At 42.4% G+C, this 17,605-nt stretch overlaps 1 protein-coding gene across 2 annotated transcripts in view; it reads left to right on the top strand.

Annotated features, from left to right (window-relative positions):
* The window catches only part of PPA1 (inorganic pyrophosphatase 1), a 167,889-nt gene that overhangs the window by 137,151 nt on the left and 13,133 nt on the right, over positions 1-17,605 (top strand). For both annotated transcript variants that reach the window (XM_030203501.1, XM_030203502.1), the window contains one exon: positions 9,815-9,901. In XM_030203501.1, the coding sequence (XP_030059361.1) occupies positions 9,815-9,901 (87 nt within the window). The remainder of the gene's footprint in view (positions 1-9,814; positions 9,902-17,605) is intronic.

The following is a 17,605-nucleotide window of genomic DNA, read 5'->3' as shown; positions in this document are numbered from 1 at the left end:
CCTCCGGTGGTCAGTTGGGGCACTTTTTTGGGACTTGGACCTAAAAAAAAAAGGGTCCAAATAAAATGGACCAAATTCTCCTGACGGCTGGCTTTCTTCTTTCCATTATTGGGCGAAGCCGGCCATCTCAACGCACGCCCCCGTCCCGCCTTCGCTACCATGCCGACTCACCCCTTTTGCCGGGCCCGCAATGGAACGCAGTTAAAGCCGGCCAAAATCGGCTTTCGATTGTGCCAATATGGGCGGATTCAGGAGATCGCCGCCCATCTCCCGCTTTGTGTCGGAAGATGGGCAGCGATCACTTTCGAAAATGAGCTGGATAGTGTCTGCTTTCCTGGCCACCTTTCTAAACTAAAAACTACCCACTGTCAGATGGGGGGAGCACCACAGGCAATATGAGGAAAGGCTAAAAAGGATGGGGCTCTAAAGCTTGGAAAAGACACAACTGAGTGTGGGTGGGGGGGGGATATGATTGAGGTCTACAAAATCCTGAATGGTGTAGAACGGGTAAAAGTGAATCGACTTTTCATTCTTTCAAAAAGTACAAAGACCAGGGGACAATCCATGAAATTAATCTAATCCAAGGATTTATATACCGCAGAATCTAAAAAGGTCCTAAGCGGTTTACAAATCTTAAAACCTACCATAACAGAGCATAAAATATAAATAAAACAAACTATAACAAAAAAATAACGAAAAATACAATGAACTTAATAAATCATGCAGACGACAATTTATCAAATAGGCCTTCAATCTCCTAAAGGAATAGTATGAGCAATCTAACCTGAGGGCCAAAGGCAACTTATTCCATACTGATACTGAAAAAAACAGAAAAGGAAGCTTTCCAGTGCTTACTGTATTTTAAATCACTAGGGGCCTCTTTTACCAAACGGTACTAGTAATTCCCGCCTGGCAATGCTGGCGAATCCCATTCAGAGTGAATGAGCTTTGTCTGCATTGCTGCGCTGGGAATTGCTAGCATGGTTTAGTAAAAGAGGCCCTGGGAGATGGAAAAAATGGTAAGCAATGATTTTTGGAAGGGCGTACATTATCAGAAGAAGAAAAATTTAATTCAATCAAAAGAATAGGAGGAGACCCATAAATTGCCTTATGGATAAAATATAAAACCTTAAACGTTACTCTTGCATTGCACGGGAAGCCACAGAAGAGCTCTTAACAAGGGAGAAACATTATCAAATTTAGTGCAACAAAAAATCAACCTTGCAGCAGTATTTTAGATCATCTGCAACCTGGTCTTTAATCTTTGTGGGAGGCCAAAATATATTGAATTGCAATAATCCAAACAAGCCAAAATCATAGCTTGTACTACTAAAGCAAAATGTTCTTCATGAAAGTTAGAACAAATCAATCTCAATTGTTTAAGCTTAAAAAATGTTTTCTTAACAACCACATTATTTATCTGAGCCTCAAAGGTCAAAGTTGAGTCCAAGAAAACTCCCTATACCTGAGATTGTTGGGATACTGATAATAATACCTCATCCGGTAAAGAAACAGCAGCAGGGATTTTGGTCAGGGAATTAATAAACCACAGAATATTAGTTTTATCTGCTTTTAACTTAAGTGGTTAAGGGCCCATAATTTAATTTAGATTTTTTAAAAAGTCAATATTTGACCTGAGTATACTGGTGCCAAAACAAAGATATATTATCGGCATATGAAATCAGATGTATCAGTAGGCAAATTAATAGTACCTAGATCAGACAAATAGCAATGGAGACAACTGTGAACCCTGAGGGACACCACACAGCGTTCTCCAGGTATCGGAACAAATGTTGTTCAGCACACACTTTAAACCAGCTAAATAATGAGCCATCCAAATCCAACTCTCTTCAGTTTCTCAAGAAGTTTAAAGTAATCTATTGAGTCAAAAGTCCCCAATTATAACAAATTGCAAAAGAACCAGTTGTTTACCCTGACTTAAAGCTCTTTGAGCCAAAGTTAACATAGCTAAGGTCAGGGATTCTGTGTTGTGCTGACCAAACTGAGTTTTATGTAAGCACAGATTTTTTTTTCAATAAATTGGGAAATCTGTAATTCCACCAAAGATTCCATCAACATAGTCAAGAAAGGAATACTACCAATTGGTCTAAATCTTGAAGGCACAGCCAGATCCAACCCATCAGACTTCGGGATTGGAGTTAGCAAAATATGACCCATATTTTCTGGATAAATTCCTTTACAAAAGATGGCATTAAGTAACAGACTTATCCAAGGGATGCAACTGGATAGCTATCAAGTGGAGACAAAACTTTTGTTACTTTAAGTAATTGAGATCTTTCCAAAGAGAAAAAAATATCATCAAACCTAGACCATAGCCTGTAAGCAGGAATATGATCAAAAATGTTTGTCAACAAGGCACCTTGGATATTTGCAGTGGTATTTGCTGATACTAATTCAGATCTAATGTTATCAGTTTTAGCAGAGAAAAAATCTGCCAGCATCTGAGCGGTAGGTTGTTTAGAGAAAGCTTCCTCTCCAAGAAGTGGAGGGGAAGATAATTTGCAAGCAGTTTGAAACTGTGTTTTGGAATACAATATGGAGTTCAGAATTTTAGTAGCATAATAAGATCTCTTTGATGAAACCAGCTCCATTTTATTTAAAAAAAAAAATGTTCCCTCCAAGATTATTTCTAAACAGGATCGCTAGAGAAGTCGAGCGTGTTCCAGATGTCAGAAATACTTTTAAAACCAAATAGGTGGCAATATTTTTTCACTCAAAGAATAATTGGTCTCTGGAACTCATTGCCGGAGGGTGTGGTAACAGCGGTTTTATTGTATCTGGCTTTAAAAAAGGTTTGGACAAGTTCCTGGAGGAAAAGTCCATAGTCTGCTACTGAGATAGACATGATGAAGCCGCTGCTTGCCCTGGGATTGATAGCATGGAATGTTGCTACTATTTGGGTTTCTGCCAGGTACTTGTGACCTGGATTGGCCACTGTTGGGAAGCAAGATACTGGTCTGACCTAGTATGGCTATTTTTATGTTCTTATGTTGTTTATTATTTAATATACCATTTATTATTTAATATAATATAGCAAGAAGGGAACTCCAGTTGTAGATAGGAAAGAGTAGATATCTGTACATCATACTTACCAAACAACTACGCATTCTAAACTGGAAAATCCATGTTCTTATAATAATCTCACATGTGGGTGATGTCATGCACAGAGTCGGGTGCAGACACTGCCAAGTACACTGTCCCCACTGCACATGCGTAGGTGCCTTCCTACCCGATGCTTGAGTGCAGAACCAGCAGTCTCATTTTCCATGAAGCAGAGAGGTTGTGGTTTTTTTTAATCTCTCCTCAACACATCAAACCTTTGCCTTTTTGTTGCTTTTCCTTTATTTTCTTTTAATATTAATCTTTTTTTCTGTATTAAATCATTCATTTTATTAATTTTTTCAATTATTTTTGATTTTTCAGTTTTCGGCCTTTGGGGCCTCTGAGCTCTTCTTTTGCCTAGGAAACATTGACCATTTTCAGGTTTGCGACTATTTGAGCTTCCCGGGCCATAGAGCCTTTTCACCTTGTGTCAGCCGTTTTATTTTTCCTTCATGCCGATGAGGGTGCTCAGTGGCTTTAAGAAGTGTATTCGATGCAATAGGACTATTTAAGGCACAGACCCCCATAACTGGTGTGTTCAGTGCTGGGGTCCTGAGCACCGGGACATAGTGTAGCTTCTGCCTGCGCATGCAAGCGAGGACCCTTAAAGCCTGCAGAGACCAGCGTGAAAAACTTCTTGGTTCTGCATTGATGACAGCATCCACATCGAGCATGGCAGGGAATTCAGCACTGAATGTGTAACCTCAGATGGCCTCAAATGCAAGCAACCCATGTCAAAGGGCATACCTCATCTCGACCTCATCTCACACAAACTGTCAACAGACCAGAACCTAATAATAATAGATATCAAATGGACAGAAACACCATGGACTGATCACTGCAAACTAAACCTATCCCTAAAATGGCGGAAGAAGGGCTCAAACCGCACACAAGAACACACAACCTACAGCACCAGAGGCCAAATAGACCCGAAAACATTCTGGCTACAGATATACAATAACGAATGGACAGCACAAACGGACTCCACCACTATCTCACAGAATGGGATAAAAGATGCAGAAGTATACTAGACGAAATAGCACCCTCACGAACAAGAACCTCATTTAGGCATAACTCTATACCATGGTTCAACAATGAACTGAAAACATTAAAAACACAATCCAGGAAACTCAAACGAGCATGGAAAAAAAATAAAAGGTGAATACACACTCAATGCATGGAAACAGATACAAAGAAAATACAAATATGCAATAAGACAAACCAAAAGGACATACTATAAAATTAAAACAGGGCTTGATCACAAAGACACGAAGAAACTATACCAACTCGTGAACAAACTACTAGACACTACAGTAATCACAACAACCAATACAGACATTCCATCTGCAGACAAACTTGCTAAATATTTCAATGAAAAAATTACAAACCTACGCAACACGCTACCTTAGGACAATACCGATATCGAAAACTTCATCAATTGTCTGGATCCAACCCCCGGAGAATACCCAGCTGACCGAACTTGGTCAAACTTCACTCTCCTCACCATCAAAACAGTCACCCAGGCGATCAAAAGGTTCTCTAACACCCACTGTAAATTGGATACCTGCCCCAGCTACCTAATAAAATCCGCCCCTGACCGCTTCATAACTGACCTCACATCCCACGTAAACTACATGCTTCAACAAGGTCTCTTCCCTAAGGAAAACGGCAACATCCTATTCACCCCAATACCAAAAGACACCAAGAAAAATACAAACGATATCACCAACTACCGACCAGTAGCATCTATCCCACTGGTAATCAAATTGAGGAAATATACTTAGTTGGATCAAGGGTTTCCTAACCACTAGAACATATCAAGTGAAATCAAATTCAAACATATCATCACCGTGGAAAGCAGACTGCGGAGTACCTCAAGGAATACCACTATCACCGATCCTTTTCAACCTAATAATGACCCCACTAGCCAAGTCCTTATCCAACCAAGGTCTTAACCCTTTCATCTATGCGGACGATGTCACAATATACATTCCTTACAAACACGATCCAACAGAAATCACCAGCAAAATTAAGCTCGGCTTGAACATCATGGATTCATGGGCAAATGCATTTCAGCTAAAACTCAACACAGAAAAAACACACTGCCTCATCCTCTCATCACAATTCAATGTGAACAACCCCATAAATATAAACACCCCAGATTACACTCTCCCCATCTCAGACAGCCTGAAACTCCTCGGCGTTACAATAGACCGCAACCTAACACTAGAGAGCCACGTGAAATCCACAACTAAGAAAATGTTCCACTCAATGTGGAAACTCAAACGCGTGAAACCATTCTTCCTGAGGGAAACATTTCGGAACCTGATACAATCAATGGTACTAAGCCACCTAGATTACTGCAATGGAATTTATGCGGGATGCAAAGAACAACTCATAAAAAAAACTTCAGACCGCTCAAAACATTTGGAAAAACGCGATTCGAAAGCGCCAAGCCCCTCCGTGAAAAATTGCACTGGCTCCCAATCAAAGAACGTACTGCTTTCAAAATCTGCACCCTGGTTCATAAGATTATGTACGGCGAGGCCCCGGGATACATGAGAGACCTCATCGACCTACCAGTCAGAAATACAACCGGATCAACACGAACATATTTAAACCTCCACTACCCAAGCTGCAAAGGACTCAAATACAAATCAACCTATGCATCCAGCTTTTCTTATATAAGCACACAACTATGGAACGCACTACCAAAAGCCGTGAAAACAACTTATAACCACCTAAACTTCCGGAAATCACTAAAAGCTTACCTGTTCAAAAAGGCATACCCTACCGACCCTACTTAAATACCTGAACCCTGCAACACTATGAAACCAAAGAACGTAATGGACATAACTTAACTCTTCCTCTATAAGGTTCCACATGAACCTTATTCTACCATAACATCACTGTGTAACTGTTTATACCGGAATTGGCAAACGCCTTTACTGTTCTATGTAAGCCATATTGAGCCTGCAAATAGGTGGGAAAATGTGGGATACAAATGTTACAAATAAAACCTAACAATAAATAAAACCTATGTTGACATCAGGTGCACTGATGCAATATCAGATGGTCCAACATCGGACTCAGTACCGCAAATGCTTAAGGACTCTATGTCCTCATCATTGGTACTGCGTGCGTCGAGGAACCTGCAGGGTAAAAAACCTAAGAAACATCGCCATCATTTTCCCTCCAGGCACTATGCCCACACCTCTTTGCACAGGAAGCGTCCATGCTGCAGTGACCACTCTTCTTCAATCCAACTGATTTCTCGTAGAGAGCCTTCACAATCTCCTATGCATGCACAGACTATTACTTGGGCTGCTTTCAAATCACTTTCTCAGTCAGTAGCAACACCTACTTTGTAGGATGAAATCCTGGCTATGCTCAAGGAGGAGCTTTTAGGGCTACTGCATTCACAGTCTGTACAGGCTTAGAGGGTGCTTGCGCCAGCCTCAGCCCGTTGATACATCGAGAGACAGACACGAGAGAGGTTGCGCACACTAGCTTGATGCCGACCATTGAGGGTAGTACAAACCCGACCAGTGCTGTATTCGACACTCTTCATGTACTTCCCATGAACAGTACTTTGAAGAGTCAGGCTCAGATCTCTCCTGGGAGACAGATCAGGGCCCACAGGACCTCTCAGCTGAAGTCTTATGGCATTCCATCTCCGCCACCTGAGAGGTGTAGGTCACCTCCAGAAAGTATATCCTTTTCTGGCTTTGTCCATAAGATGGCTCAAGCCATACCTTTCAAACTATTATTTATTTATTTGGATTTTGCTTACACCTTTTCAGTAGTAACTCAAGGTGATTTACATTCAGGTATACTGGGTATTTCCCTGTCCCTGGAGGGCTCACAATCTAAGTTTGTACCTGAGGCAATGGAGGGTTAAGTGACTTGCCCAAGATTACAAGGAGCAGCAGTGGGATTTGAACCGGGCACCTCTGGATGTCAAGACCAGTGCTTTAACCACTAGGCCATTCCTCTCAACTAAGAAGTTGAGCCCCATTCAGTACTCTTGGAGGGTCTAGATTATGACTCCTAGAGAAGGAGACACTGTACCACTTCATACAATTATGAAAAATACTCTAATCAAAAACTGGGAGACTCCACTGACAGTTCAGGTAGCCCCAAAGAAAATTGATACAATGTATAGGATACAGAAATTCAGTGGGCTTCAGAAACCACAGTTACCTCATCATTCCCTAGTTGTGAAATTTATTTATTTATTTATTTCAGAACATTTATACCCTGCTTTATACCACTTAAAGCAGCCTCAAAGCGGCTTACAATGAACTGTGAAATCAAGTACAGTGACAGTTAAGAGGGCAGAAGAATCAGTGGGAGAAGGGAAGGGAGAACAGAAATTGATTAGATAAAAAGAGAAACAGAAAGGAAAGGTGAGAAAGTCCAAAATGGGCCATAAATATGATAGGAAGGACTTCCGATGATATTTGGGGCCGAGTAGGCTGAACCCTCCGCTGCCTGTAGAGAAAACACTGGATTGGACAGAGGCAACAGGATGAGAGGAGACCGATCTAGCAGTCCGATGTGAAGAAGCAGGCAGCAGAAGAAGTTGAAAGCTGATTCAAGCACAAGAATGGCGGTGAAAACATCCCCAGGCTGCAAGTCGTTCTCTGGTGCCTCTCCAACTCAGCGCTGGGCAAGTGAGTAACACGCATTTGCAGTGCAAGATCTCATACTTTTGCTCCTCAAGGAAGAGAAGCTAGAACATTGGACTCTTTTGGCAGAAAAACCTTTCAGGCTTCAATGCTAACCAATCGCATATTAGGCTATCACCTTTATTCCACAATTTACTTAAAATTTCTAATAGAGCATACTCTCTCATTTACAGCATTCCTTCCCCTTGAAAAAACTGAGTTCCACAAGCTTCACAAGAAACTTCTGGACTGTTGAAAATATCTGGCAAGGCAAGCTTTTGATGCCTTTGTCTCTTCATGAATTTCCACTATAGGAGTAGTAGTGTAACGTCTTTCCTGGCTCAGAGTCCCCAATCTCGAGTCTGCTGTCCAAGAGTATCTAGCAGATGTCCCTTGTCATGGAGAAAACTTATTTGGTGACAAAGTCGAGGAAGTGGCTGACATAATTTTAGAAAACATACAGGTACTATAAAAACTATCCATCCCACAGACTTCCGTTACTACTTCTAGAAGATTTGCAGGAGGATTTCAGTGCTCCAGTTACTATATGTCTTGAGCGTTGTTTCACTCCAACTCCTCCTCAAAGGACTATACTCAGCACTTGCTTCCAAAGCAGCAATGGGGTCAAAAATCCCAGACACTCTGTCTAAACAGTCTAGTTTTTGACTCCTTCCTAGAGAGCATTGCCATAGTACAGTTGTCCATGCCAAGTGACCTACCGGTCAGAGGGAGATTCATCCTCTTTCAAGAGGTGGCTGCTCTCTGCGTTGGGGGGAAAAGACCTCCCTAACATCCACTAAGAGAGTCTCATTTCAACTCCCTCCAAATGACACTGCTTTGAAAGGAGCTTTCTGCTCTCCTCTGGCAGAATTCAACAGAACCAGTTCCTCCGCCGGATAGGGGTCAAGGGTTCTATTCCAGATACTTTCTCATACCAAAACATACAGGAGTATGTCCGATTCTCGATCTGCGAGACTAACCAAGTTTCTACTCAAAGAAAAATGTAACATGGTTTCCCTGGGGTCACTGCTTCCATGATACAACTGAACGATTGGCTTTGCTCTCTAGATCTCAAGGAGACCTACACAAACATTACCTATTCTTCCTACACATAGAAAGTTCTTCCGCTTCCACTGTGGGACTCTACACTACTTAGGTCAACTTCAACCTCCAGCACTTTTTTTTTCCCACCAGACTCGCTACCTAACTTAGTTTTCAAAAAAAATTAATTTGTCATGAGCCTGGTAGCTAGTGACTCCCTCATGTGAAAATATTATGACTGCTTGTCCTCAGAGAAAGCTACGTTACTTACCTACAGCAGGCATGTATTTTCACATCCCTCCCACCTTTCCATGGGAGTTGTCATCTTAGCTTTTGTACTGTACTGCTGGTCCCGGACTCGAGCATATGTTTGGTTCTTCAGTTGTTTGGTGGAGGTAGGGTTAGATTGGGGGGGGGGGGGGGGAGGTATTGAGAAGGGGGGTAGGAGTAAACAATAAAATGTATTGTCCTTTTTGGCTGTATTTCTTTTTGACTGGCCTGATTGTCTGTTTATATGAAGTTATGCATTTTGTTCTTGTTGTATGGGACAATAAAGATATTTCAAATAGAAAAAAAAAAGAAAGGCGCGTGTACGATGAGGACACTGCCTCAAAGATTTAAAGTGACAGTGCACTTGGCAGTGTCTGCACCAAGTTCTGTGGATGACATCACTGACGTGTGAGAATATATGCCTGCTGTTCTCAGAGAACACCTGCTACAGGTAAGTAACTTAGCTTTTTGGACTGATTAGCTTAGGAAATTTTGTAATAATTCACATAATAAACCTTTTGGGTGGGCATGTATGCTGGGTTTTTTTTATATGCCCAGTATAATGACTGCATTTTGATGGTTGTACAAAATATTTTTGATGATATTCATTATGTACCTTTAATGTATATGCTAAACTTTTAATGCAAATTCTAGTAATACTATAACGCTTCAGGTTGAGTTTTTTCAATTGTATATGTTTGTTTTTAAAGACATGGGAGGATCCAAAACATATAGATCCGAACACTGGCTTTGGCGGAGATAATGATCCAATTGACGTGTGTGAAATTGGAAGCAAGGTAATTTTTTTTATTTTTTTCATGGTTCAGATCTGCAAGAGTGAAGATGTCTTTGAAAATGTTTTAAGCACTGAATCTGCAAAACGTACTACTGTAGAATATTCTCAATGTGTAGTTCTGCTAAAAGGTAACGCACCATCATAATTTTGTACTAAGTGCACTGTTGTGTAGAATGCAAAAGTATGCATTAACATTTTTTTGCTAAATGACATTTGTTAACTTTATTTCTTCGAATGTGGCTAGTTTACATTATTTGGATACAAGAAATGTTTCTTCATTCATCATAATAACTTGTTAGATGATGGCAGAAAAGCACACATATTGGCCCATCCAATCTTGTACCTTATTCAAGGATGTAGAAACCTGTCTGTAGGATATCACTTCTTATTCAGATCAGTTTTTTCCATCTTTGACTGTCATCTTGAGTTACCTGATGATATCGAAGAAGATTCAAATCATCCAAAATACAGCAGCTCACTTGATCTTTTTCAACTCACAGATATGAAAGAGTGACTCCTCTGCTGGTGCGTTTGCATTGGCTCCCCATTGAGGCTCGGATTCATTTTGAGGCTTGTGTAGTAGTGTTTTAGATCTTGTATGATGTAGCCTACCATATTTGAATAATTTAGTCCAGTTACATTCCAGTAAACGTTGTCTTTGAGATTCTTTAAATCTTCTCTTTCTGAGCCCTAAAGGATTGAAATATAGAGCTTGCATCTTGGGATGGTTACGCCCAAGATGGAGTCGGGTGGCCATTCCATGCATCCACCACCCTTTCCATGCATCCACCACCCTTTCCATGAAAGAGCATTTTCTTAGATTCTTCCTAAGCCTATTTCCTCTTAACTTCATCCTCTCATTCCAGAGTTTTCCTCCATTATCATCCATTCATCAGATTCTTTCTCACTAATGTATTCTCCAAACGCATCCTAAATTTTTACCCAAAGTTGTGTACTGTTCGTATCAAACAGGACATTGTGGTACCAGTCTTTTTTCTCAAACCACTTCATCCAGCAGAAGAATACCTTGGACTGTCCATGTAACTTGCTCTGTTATTTGAATTTCACTAAAGACATATGTCACTCATCGCAGCATTTTGTTTCTTCCCAGCCTAACTCATTAGGCAATTCAGTTTCCAAATGTACATTATCTAGTTTGGATAGCGGATTGTATACACCTATGCTATCAGCAGGCCAATCTTCTGCTTTCTAATCACATTGGAGCACATCCACTTAGAGCAATGCCTACCTCTACAGCTAACATACGAGGAGTTCCTTTAATAGATATCTGGAAAGCAGCAACTTGTTCTTCACCTCACACTTTCTACTGCTTGTAGAACACGGCAAGATTAGACAGCAAGTTTGGATTGGCCATGCTTTCAGAATCTTTTTGCTTAAGTTGACTTAGCACCGAAACATTACTTCGGCCTCTGAAGTGAATTAAGGATTTGAATTGCTATTTAGTTCATTGAAACTAAATAGTTTGTTTCTGTGTTTGTGGTTTTTTTATTTAAAAAAAAAAAAAAAGCTAACCTTTGAGCATTTATGTTGCTATATGGCCAAAAGTTAAGTGGCTAAACTGGAATGGGATTTAGTGCAGGCTGGTGTTAAGAGTCAGAAGTTGTACAGATAATGGCATTTTTCAGCCGCTATCCATTTAATTTACATGATGCTATGATAGCCTTTTCAGCTTAAACATGTGCACAATGGTACATAAATTATCTATGTAACTTTATGCTTTCACCAGACCACTGAAAATTGACCCCTAAAACTTTCTTTCAAACGTCTAATATCTGTTCGCCGAGGACCAGCAAGATGTAATTTTCTTAACATTGGGCGATGTCATCCAACGGAGCCCGCATGGGAATGCTCACCAGCTTGTTTACAATAACTTTGTAGAGCATTGCTCTGCACATGCATGTACCTTCCCACTGGACCTAGTCAGTCTCCCATAGAGCAGTTAAGACTTGCTTCTGTAGCTCTCCCCAGCTCATGTCTCAAGATACTGTGTGAGACTAACTCTTTAGTCCATATTTACCATTTTTTCACATGAAGTCCTGTTGTTGCTGTGAAGACTACTAATCTCCAGTAGTACACCTTTAGTTAGATTTATTGGCACTTTTTCCCCCCTCCAAGGCCCACTATACCCTCAGGCAACTGGCTAGGTAGATTTTATTTCACTATCCGATCATTTTGTACTGCTGCGGCTATTTTTCTTGTCCCAGAAAAATTTTCCCAGTTGCTTTAAGAAGTGTTCCAGGTGTAATAGGACCATATCTGTCACAGATACTTATAATTGGTGCTTGCAATTCCTGGTACTTGATCAGGATTCCTGTTCTTGTAACTGTTGTTTGAAGATGTCAAGAAGAGGCATCAGGGGGTCATGAAAAGCAGTGCAAAAGTATTTTTGGTGCAGAGAAGTTTGGTCCATAGAGCACTGGTCTCCATGGCTGCAGATGCTGCCTTGGACATGAGACACATCAACATCAAGAGGGTCTCGACCTCCCATAACATTGAGCATCAGTAGACCATCGGGATCAGGCATCCTCATATCCTCTCCTGAATAAGGATTCATCCTTCTCAGCGTCAAGGAATGCAGATACAGTATGTCATGTGGAGGCCAGGGCACACTGATATCAATCCCTTTCAAGGCATGGCACCAAGCGCATCAAGGCACCAAGGTCACCGGTGGCCTCAAAGCAACCCTGACATGAGGGTAACTTGCCTCCTTGACATCAGAGAGGGTGAGCCAGCCTCCGAGGAGCTGAGACCTAGCTCCTGATACACTTCAAGAACCTCTGTAGGACATGATCATAATGACAAAGTTCCAGTCTTTGTCGATGGCAGCCCTAGAGGAACAACTCATGGGCAGATTTGAGGAACTCGTGAAGCACTTCTTTGCAAGGTAGAAGACTTTGTCTCAGGGCAGAACAGCCCATTTTTGGAACCCATGCACCGCCTGCAGGTATTGCATTGATACAGAGACCTTGAAGGGTATCGGTGTCTGTGCCAGTGTCAATTTCAAGTCCGTCGGGGGAAGAATCTTCCCCAAAGCACTGGAGGTCCCCAGTGCCTCACCACCTCAGGCCCAGGTCTGACCAGACTTGTCAGTCATTCGAGGCAGGTAGATGCCTCCAGAGGAGTACTTCAGATCAGATTAAGAGCACTCCTGGGTATCTGAAAAAGATGCAGAGGTCGTCTTGAAAGAGGAATCCTTTGGTCTTCCTTCAGATCCTTTCATCTCTGCACAAGAGATGGAAGTCTCCTCCTGAGGAGCCATCTTGATTTTGTATCGAAGATGACCAAGTCCATCCATTTAGGTTGGAAACTGAGGAACATCCCAGGACAGAAATGTTGAGCATCCTCCACTTTGATGACTGCCCCACCCCCACCCTAAAGAAGCTGTGATGATGCCCGGGCACAGAATCCATAAGCTGGTACAGATAAATGTGGGAGAACCCCCACCCCTTTCTTACAGCACGTGAACAAGAAGGCTGACTATGTACAGAGTCTAGAAGGTTCTGTGACTTGAGAATCTCTAGCTTCCTCACTATTCCATAGTGGACGAAGCCAAGAATATGAAGACCTACTGTTTGGTACTCTTAGGGACATAAATGAGAAACTCGGTCTTTTGGGAAAAATATTTATCAAAATACTATGCTACATCCCACATAACTTCTTAGCTCTTAATGAGCATGCATTTTCAGAACATTGTGTGCAATGTTCGGAATTCACGGACACTGTTCCTCAGGAGAAGGCTAATGAACACCAGCTAGTAGCCAAAGAAGAGGAATTCAGAAAATACATTGCTGGGCAACTTACGATATTTTTCAGTACAGCATCCAGAGCCTTCCTAATGGGGATTGGAATCCACAGACTCCCTTGGCTGCGATCCTCATACCTCAAGCCTGAGGTGCAGGAGAAGCTGACAAAAAGGTTCAAGAGGCTGCTAATGGAGTTATGCAGCATTCGGACCCACTTAAGTCACTCTCCAGGCCTACTACCAATTAGTATTTTAGCAAAGGGCAACGGAGGTCCTACTACTCTCAAAGGCATAGGTATCCTCCCTCTCCCCCTTTTCCCATACAACTCAAGGACCTTGTCATTGTCTGAGATAGCAAAGGACCCAGCCAGCTCCCCAATCAAAATGAGAAATAAGCTTTTTTACTGGATCCAGGAGAACGTAGCTTCAAACTCTTGTAGCAGTTCAGATGATCTGCTGATAAGAGGGAAGCAGAATTTTTTTTCAGTGCAAGGTGGTCTCTCTTTTTTTTTTTTTTTTAACAACATTAGACTGGTGAGTTCTTAACATTGTCAGGATAGGTTGCAGTCTACAGTTGGAAAGAACTCCTCCAGATTGCAATCTCATCATCAGGAATTGCTTACCAAGGAACTCTTCCCTTTTATAGGCCAATACAGTCAAAACCTGCTCCATCAGGGAAAAGAGGGCAAGGATTTTATTCCAGGTACTTCTGATCACAAAGACTGGTGTTGGGGGGGGGATTTTGTTCTCTCCTAGGCCCTGAACAAATATCTGACCAGACAAAAGTTCTGAATGGTTTCCTTAAGTATCCTAACTCTCATTATTCAAAAAGGATATTGGTTATGTTCCCTGGACTTGAGTCCAAGACACAGAAAGTATATAAGCCAAGTAGAGAAACGCTGCTTTCAGTATCTTGTACTGCCATTTGAACTTGTCAGTACCAAGGGTGTTCACAGAGTTTAACAGTTGTTGCAGTATCTCTATATGGGCTGTGGGTACATTTTTCTCCTTACTCGATGATTGGCTGGAAGGGACAAAAGAATTAATGTGCAAGACCATTCGGGTACTTAACAACATAAGAGTAGCCATACTGGGTCAGACCAATGTCCATCTAGCCCAGTATCCTGTTTCCAACAGTGGCCAAGCCAGGTTACAAATACATGACAGAAACCCAAATCGTGGCAACATTCCACGCTACAAATCCCAGGGCAAGCAGTTGCTTCCCCATGTCTGTCTCAATAGCAGACTATGGACTTTTCCTCTAGGAACTTGTCCAAACCTTTTTTAAACCCAGGTACACTAGTTAGAGCTACTAGGTTCATCATCAATTATCCCAAATCGCAGCTCAGCCTGTCCCTACAATTGTAGTTTATAGGAGCCCTGCTAGACACAACTCAGACTTACACATTTTTCTCATGAGGCAGCGGATAGATCTGGCTTCAGTAGTTACAGAAGTGTGCCAGAGTCAGCAGAACGGCACAGCAGACATTGAGAATGTGTCCACTGTTCATGTAATTCCTATGACATGCTTCAAGGCCCATTTGGCTTCCCTCAAATTGTCTTCCCAATGGTTGCAGGCCAGAAGGAAGCTGCAGAATGTAATATGTGTCATGACTCTTCTCAAGTATTTCCCATCTTGCACCCTAAACTCCCCTCTTTCTGCTTCCCACCTGATCACAGGATTACTTCACCCAATTGACAAATTCCCTTGGCTCTAACCCTCAACTTCTCTTCGCCACACTGAACTCTCTCCTCAAAGTACCTCCGTCCACAATTCCCCCTTCTTTCTCCTCAGACCCTAGCTGAGCACTTCCACTATAAAATCCATAAGATTAACCTTGAATTTTCATCCAACACCCCCTACTCTCCTTCTTTTTCCTCCTCCTCTGAAGTTTCTACTGAGGAAACTGCCCTTCTTCTTTCCTCCTCTAAATGTACTACCTGTTCATCTGATCCCATCCCCACTCATCTGCTTAACACTATCTCTCCTACTATCACCCCTGTCATCTGTCACATCCTTAATCTCTCTCTCCACTCTGCAACTGTTCCTATGGCTTTCAAACATGCTGTTGTCACTCCAGTACTTAAAAAAACTCTCACTTGACCCTACCTGTCTCTCCAACTATCGCCCCCTCCCTTCTTCCTTTCCTCTCCAAATTACTTGAACACGCTGTTCACCACCGCTGTCTTGATTTCCTTTCTTCTCAAACTATTCTTGACCCACTCCAATCTGGTTTCTGCCCTCTTCACTCTACTGAAACTGCACTTACCAAGGTCTCTAAAGACCTGCTACTGGCTAAATCCAGAGGTCTGTATTCTAGCATCTTTCTTGACCTATCTGCTGCCTTCGACACTGCTGACCACACCTTACCTTACTCCTAGATACGCTGTCCTCGATTGGATTCCAGGGCCCTGTTCTTTCCTGGTTCTCCTCTTACCTTGCCATCCTTCCAGCCTTTGGTCCTTCTGCTCCAGCTAGTTCCAGTCCTGCTTGTCTTGAGCCTCGACTCCATCCTCCTTCCATCTGCTACTGACCTGATGTTTCAATTGCTGTGTCTACTTAGCACCTGAAAGTTCAACTACTGTGTCTACTTAGCACCTAAAGTTCAACTTCCGTTTCCACCTAGCACCTGAGACTTAATTATGGCCCCCTATACACATTCTCTTCCTAGCCCTCTCCCATCCTAAATTTTTCCCTCACCCCCCACCACTGTCCATTATAGGAACTCACTGCCCATCAATGATTTCATCACCTCACCTTCTCTTTTACCCCTTTCCTCCTTCTCAGCTTTTAATCTTCATCTTTTTCTTCCCTCCATTGTGCCTTCCCCATTCTACCTAAGTACCTCTCGCCTTCTACGCCTTCGTGGCCACACCTCCCCTACTCTCCTCTGCTCTCTTTTACTCCTCCTCTTAATCTCAGCTGGTGACATCAATCCCAACTCTGGTCCTCCTCTTCTGCCTTCTTCCTACTTATGCATATCACATCGTGATGTCTCTAATCTCATCTCTATTCCTCTTCTTCCCCCTTACTCCTTACCCTTCTCTTGCGCCCTATGGAATGCCCGCTCCATCTGCAATAAACTTCCCTACATTCACGACCTCTTCATTTCTCGTTCCCTCCATCTACTTGCCTTAACTGAAACTTGGCTCTCCCCTGATGACTCTGCTTCTGTTGCAGCCCTCTGCCATGGTGGTTATCTTTTCTCTCACACCCCTCGCCCTACCGGCCGCGGTGGTGGCGTCTGATTGCTACTGTCTCCCTCCTGCAAATTCCAACCTCTTCTTCCACCCCAGTCTCACTGCTTTTTGTCCTTTGAAGTCCACTCCATCCGCCTTTTCACTCCCCTGCCTCTCCAACTGGCAGTCATTTATCGACCCCCTGATAAGTCTTTCATCCTTTCTCACTGATTTTGGTGCCTGGCTTTCCTTCTTTCTTGAACCTACATCCCCCTCCATCATCCTTGGTGACTTTAACATCCACACTGATGATTCCTCTAACTCTTATGCTTCCCAATTCCTTGCCTTAAAATCCTCATTCAATCTTCAGCTGTGCTCCTCTGCACCTACCCACCAAAATGGCCATTGTCTCGACCTTATCCTCTCCTCTAACTGCTTTCCCTCCAACTTCTGATCCTCTGATCTCCCCCTTTCTGAGCACCACCTATTATTAACCTTCACACTTAAGCACCCTCCTCCCCAGTCCCACCCAATCTCAACCCCCACATCTAGGAATCTTCAAGCTATTGACCCCATTACTCTGTCCTCTTGTATCTCTAACCTTTTTTCTTCCACCACTCTATCTAATTCTGTCAATGAAGCCGTTTCTTCCTATGATACTATTCTCTCCTCTGCTCTGGACACTCTTGCCCCCGTACCCCGTCCTACCAGGCGTACTAAACCTCAGCCTTGGCTGACCTCTAAAATCCGCTACTTTCGTTC

This window comes from Microcaecilia unicolor, chromosome 5, assembly GCF_901765095.1.
Source record: "Microcaecilia unicolor chromosome 5, aMicUni1.1, whole genome shotgun sequence".
NCBI lineage: Eukaryota > Metazoa > Chordata > Amphibia > Gymnophiona > Siphonopidae > Microcaecilia > Microcaecilia unicolor.
The sequence above is the reverse complement of the archived record's forward strand: the minus strand, read 5'-3'. Positions and strand labels throughout refer to the sequence as shown.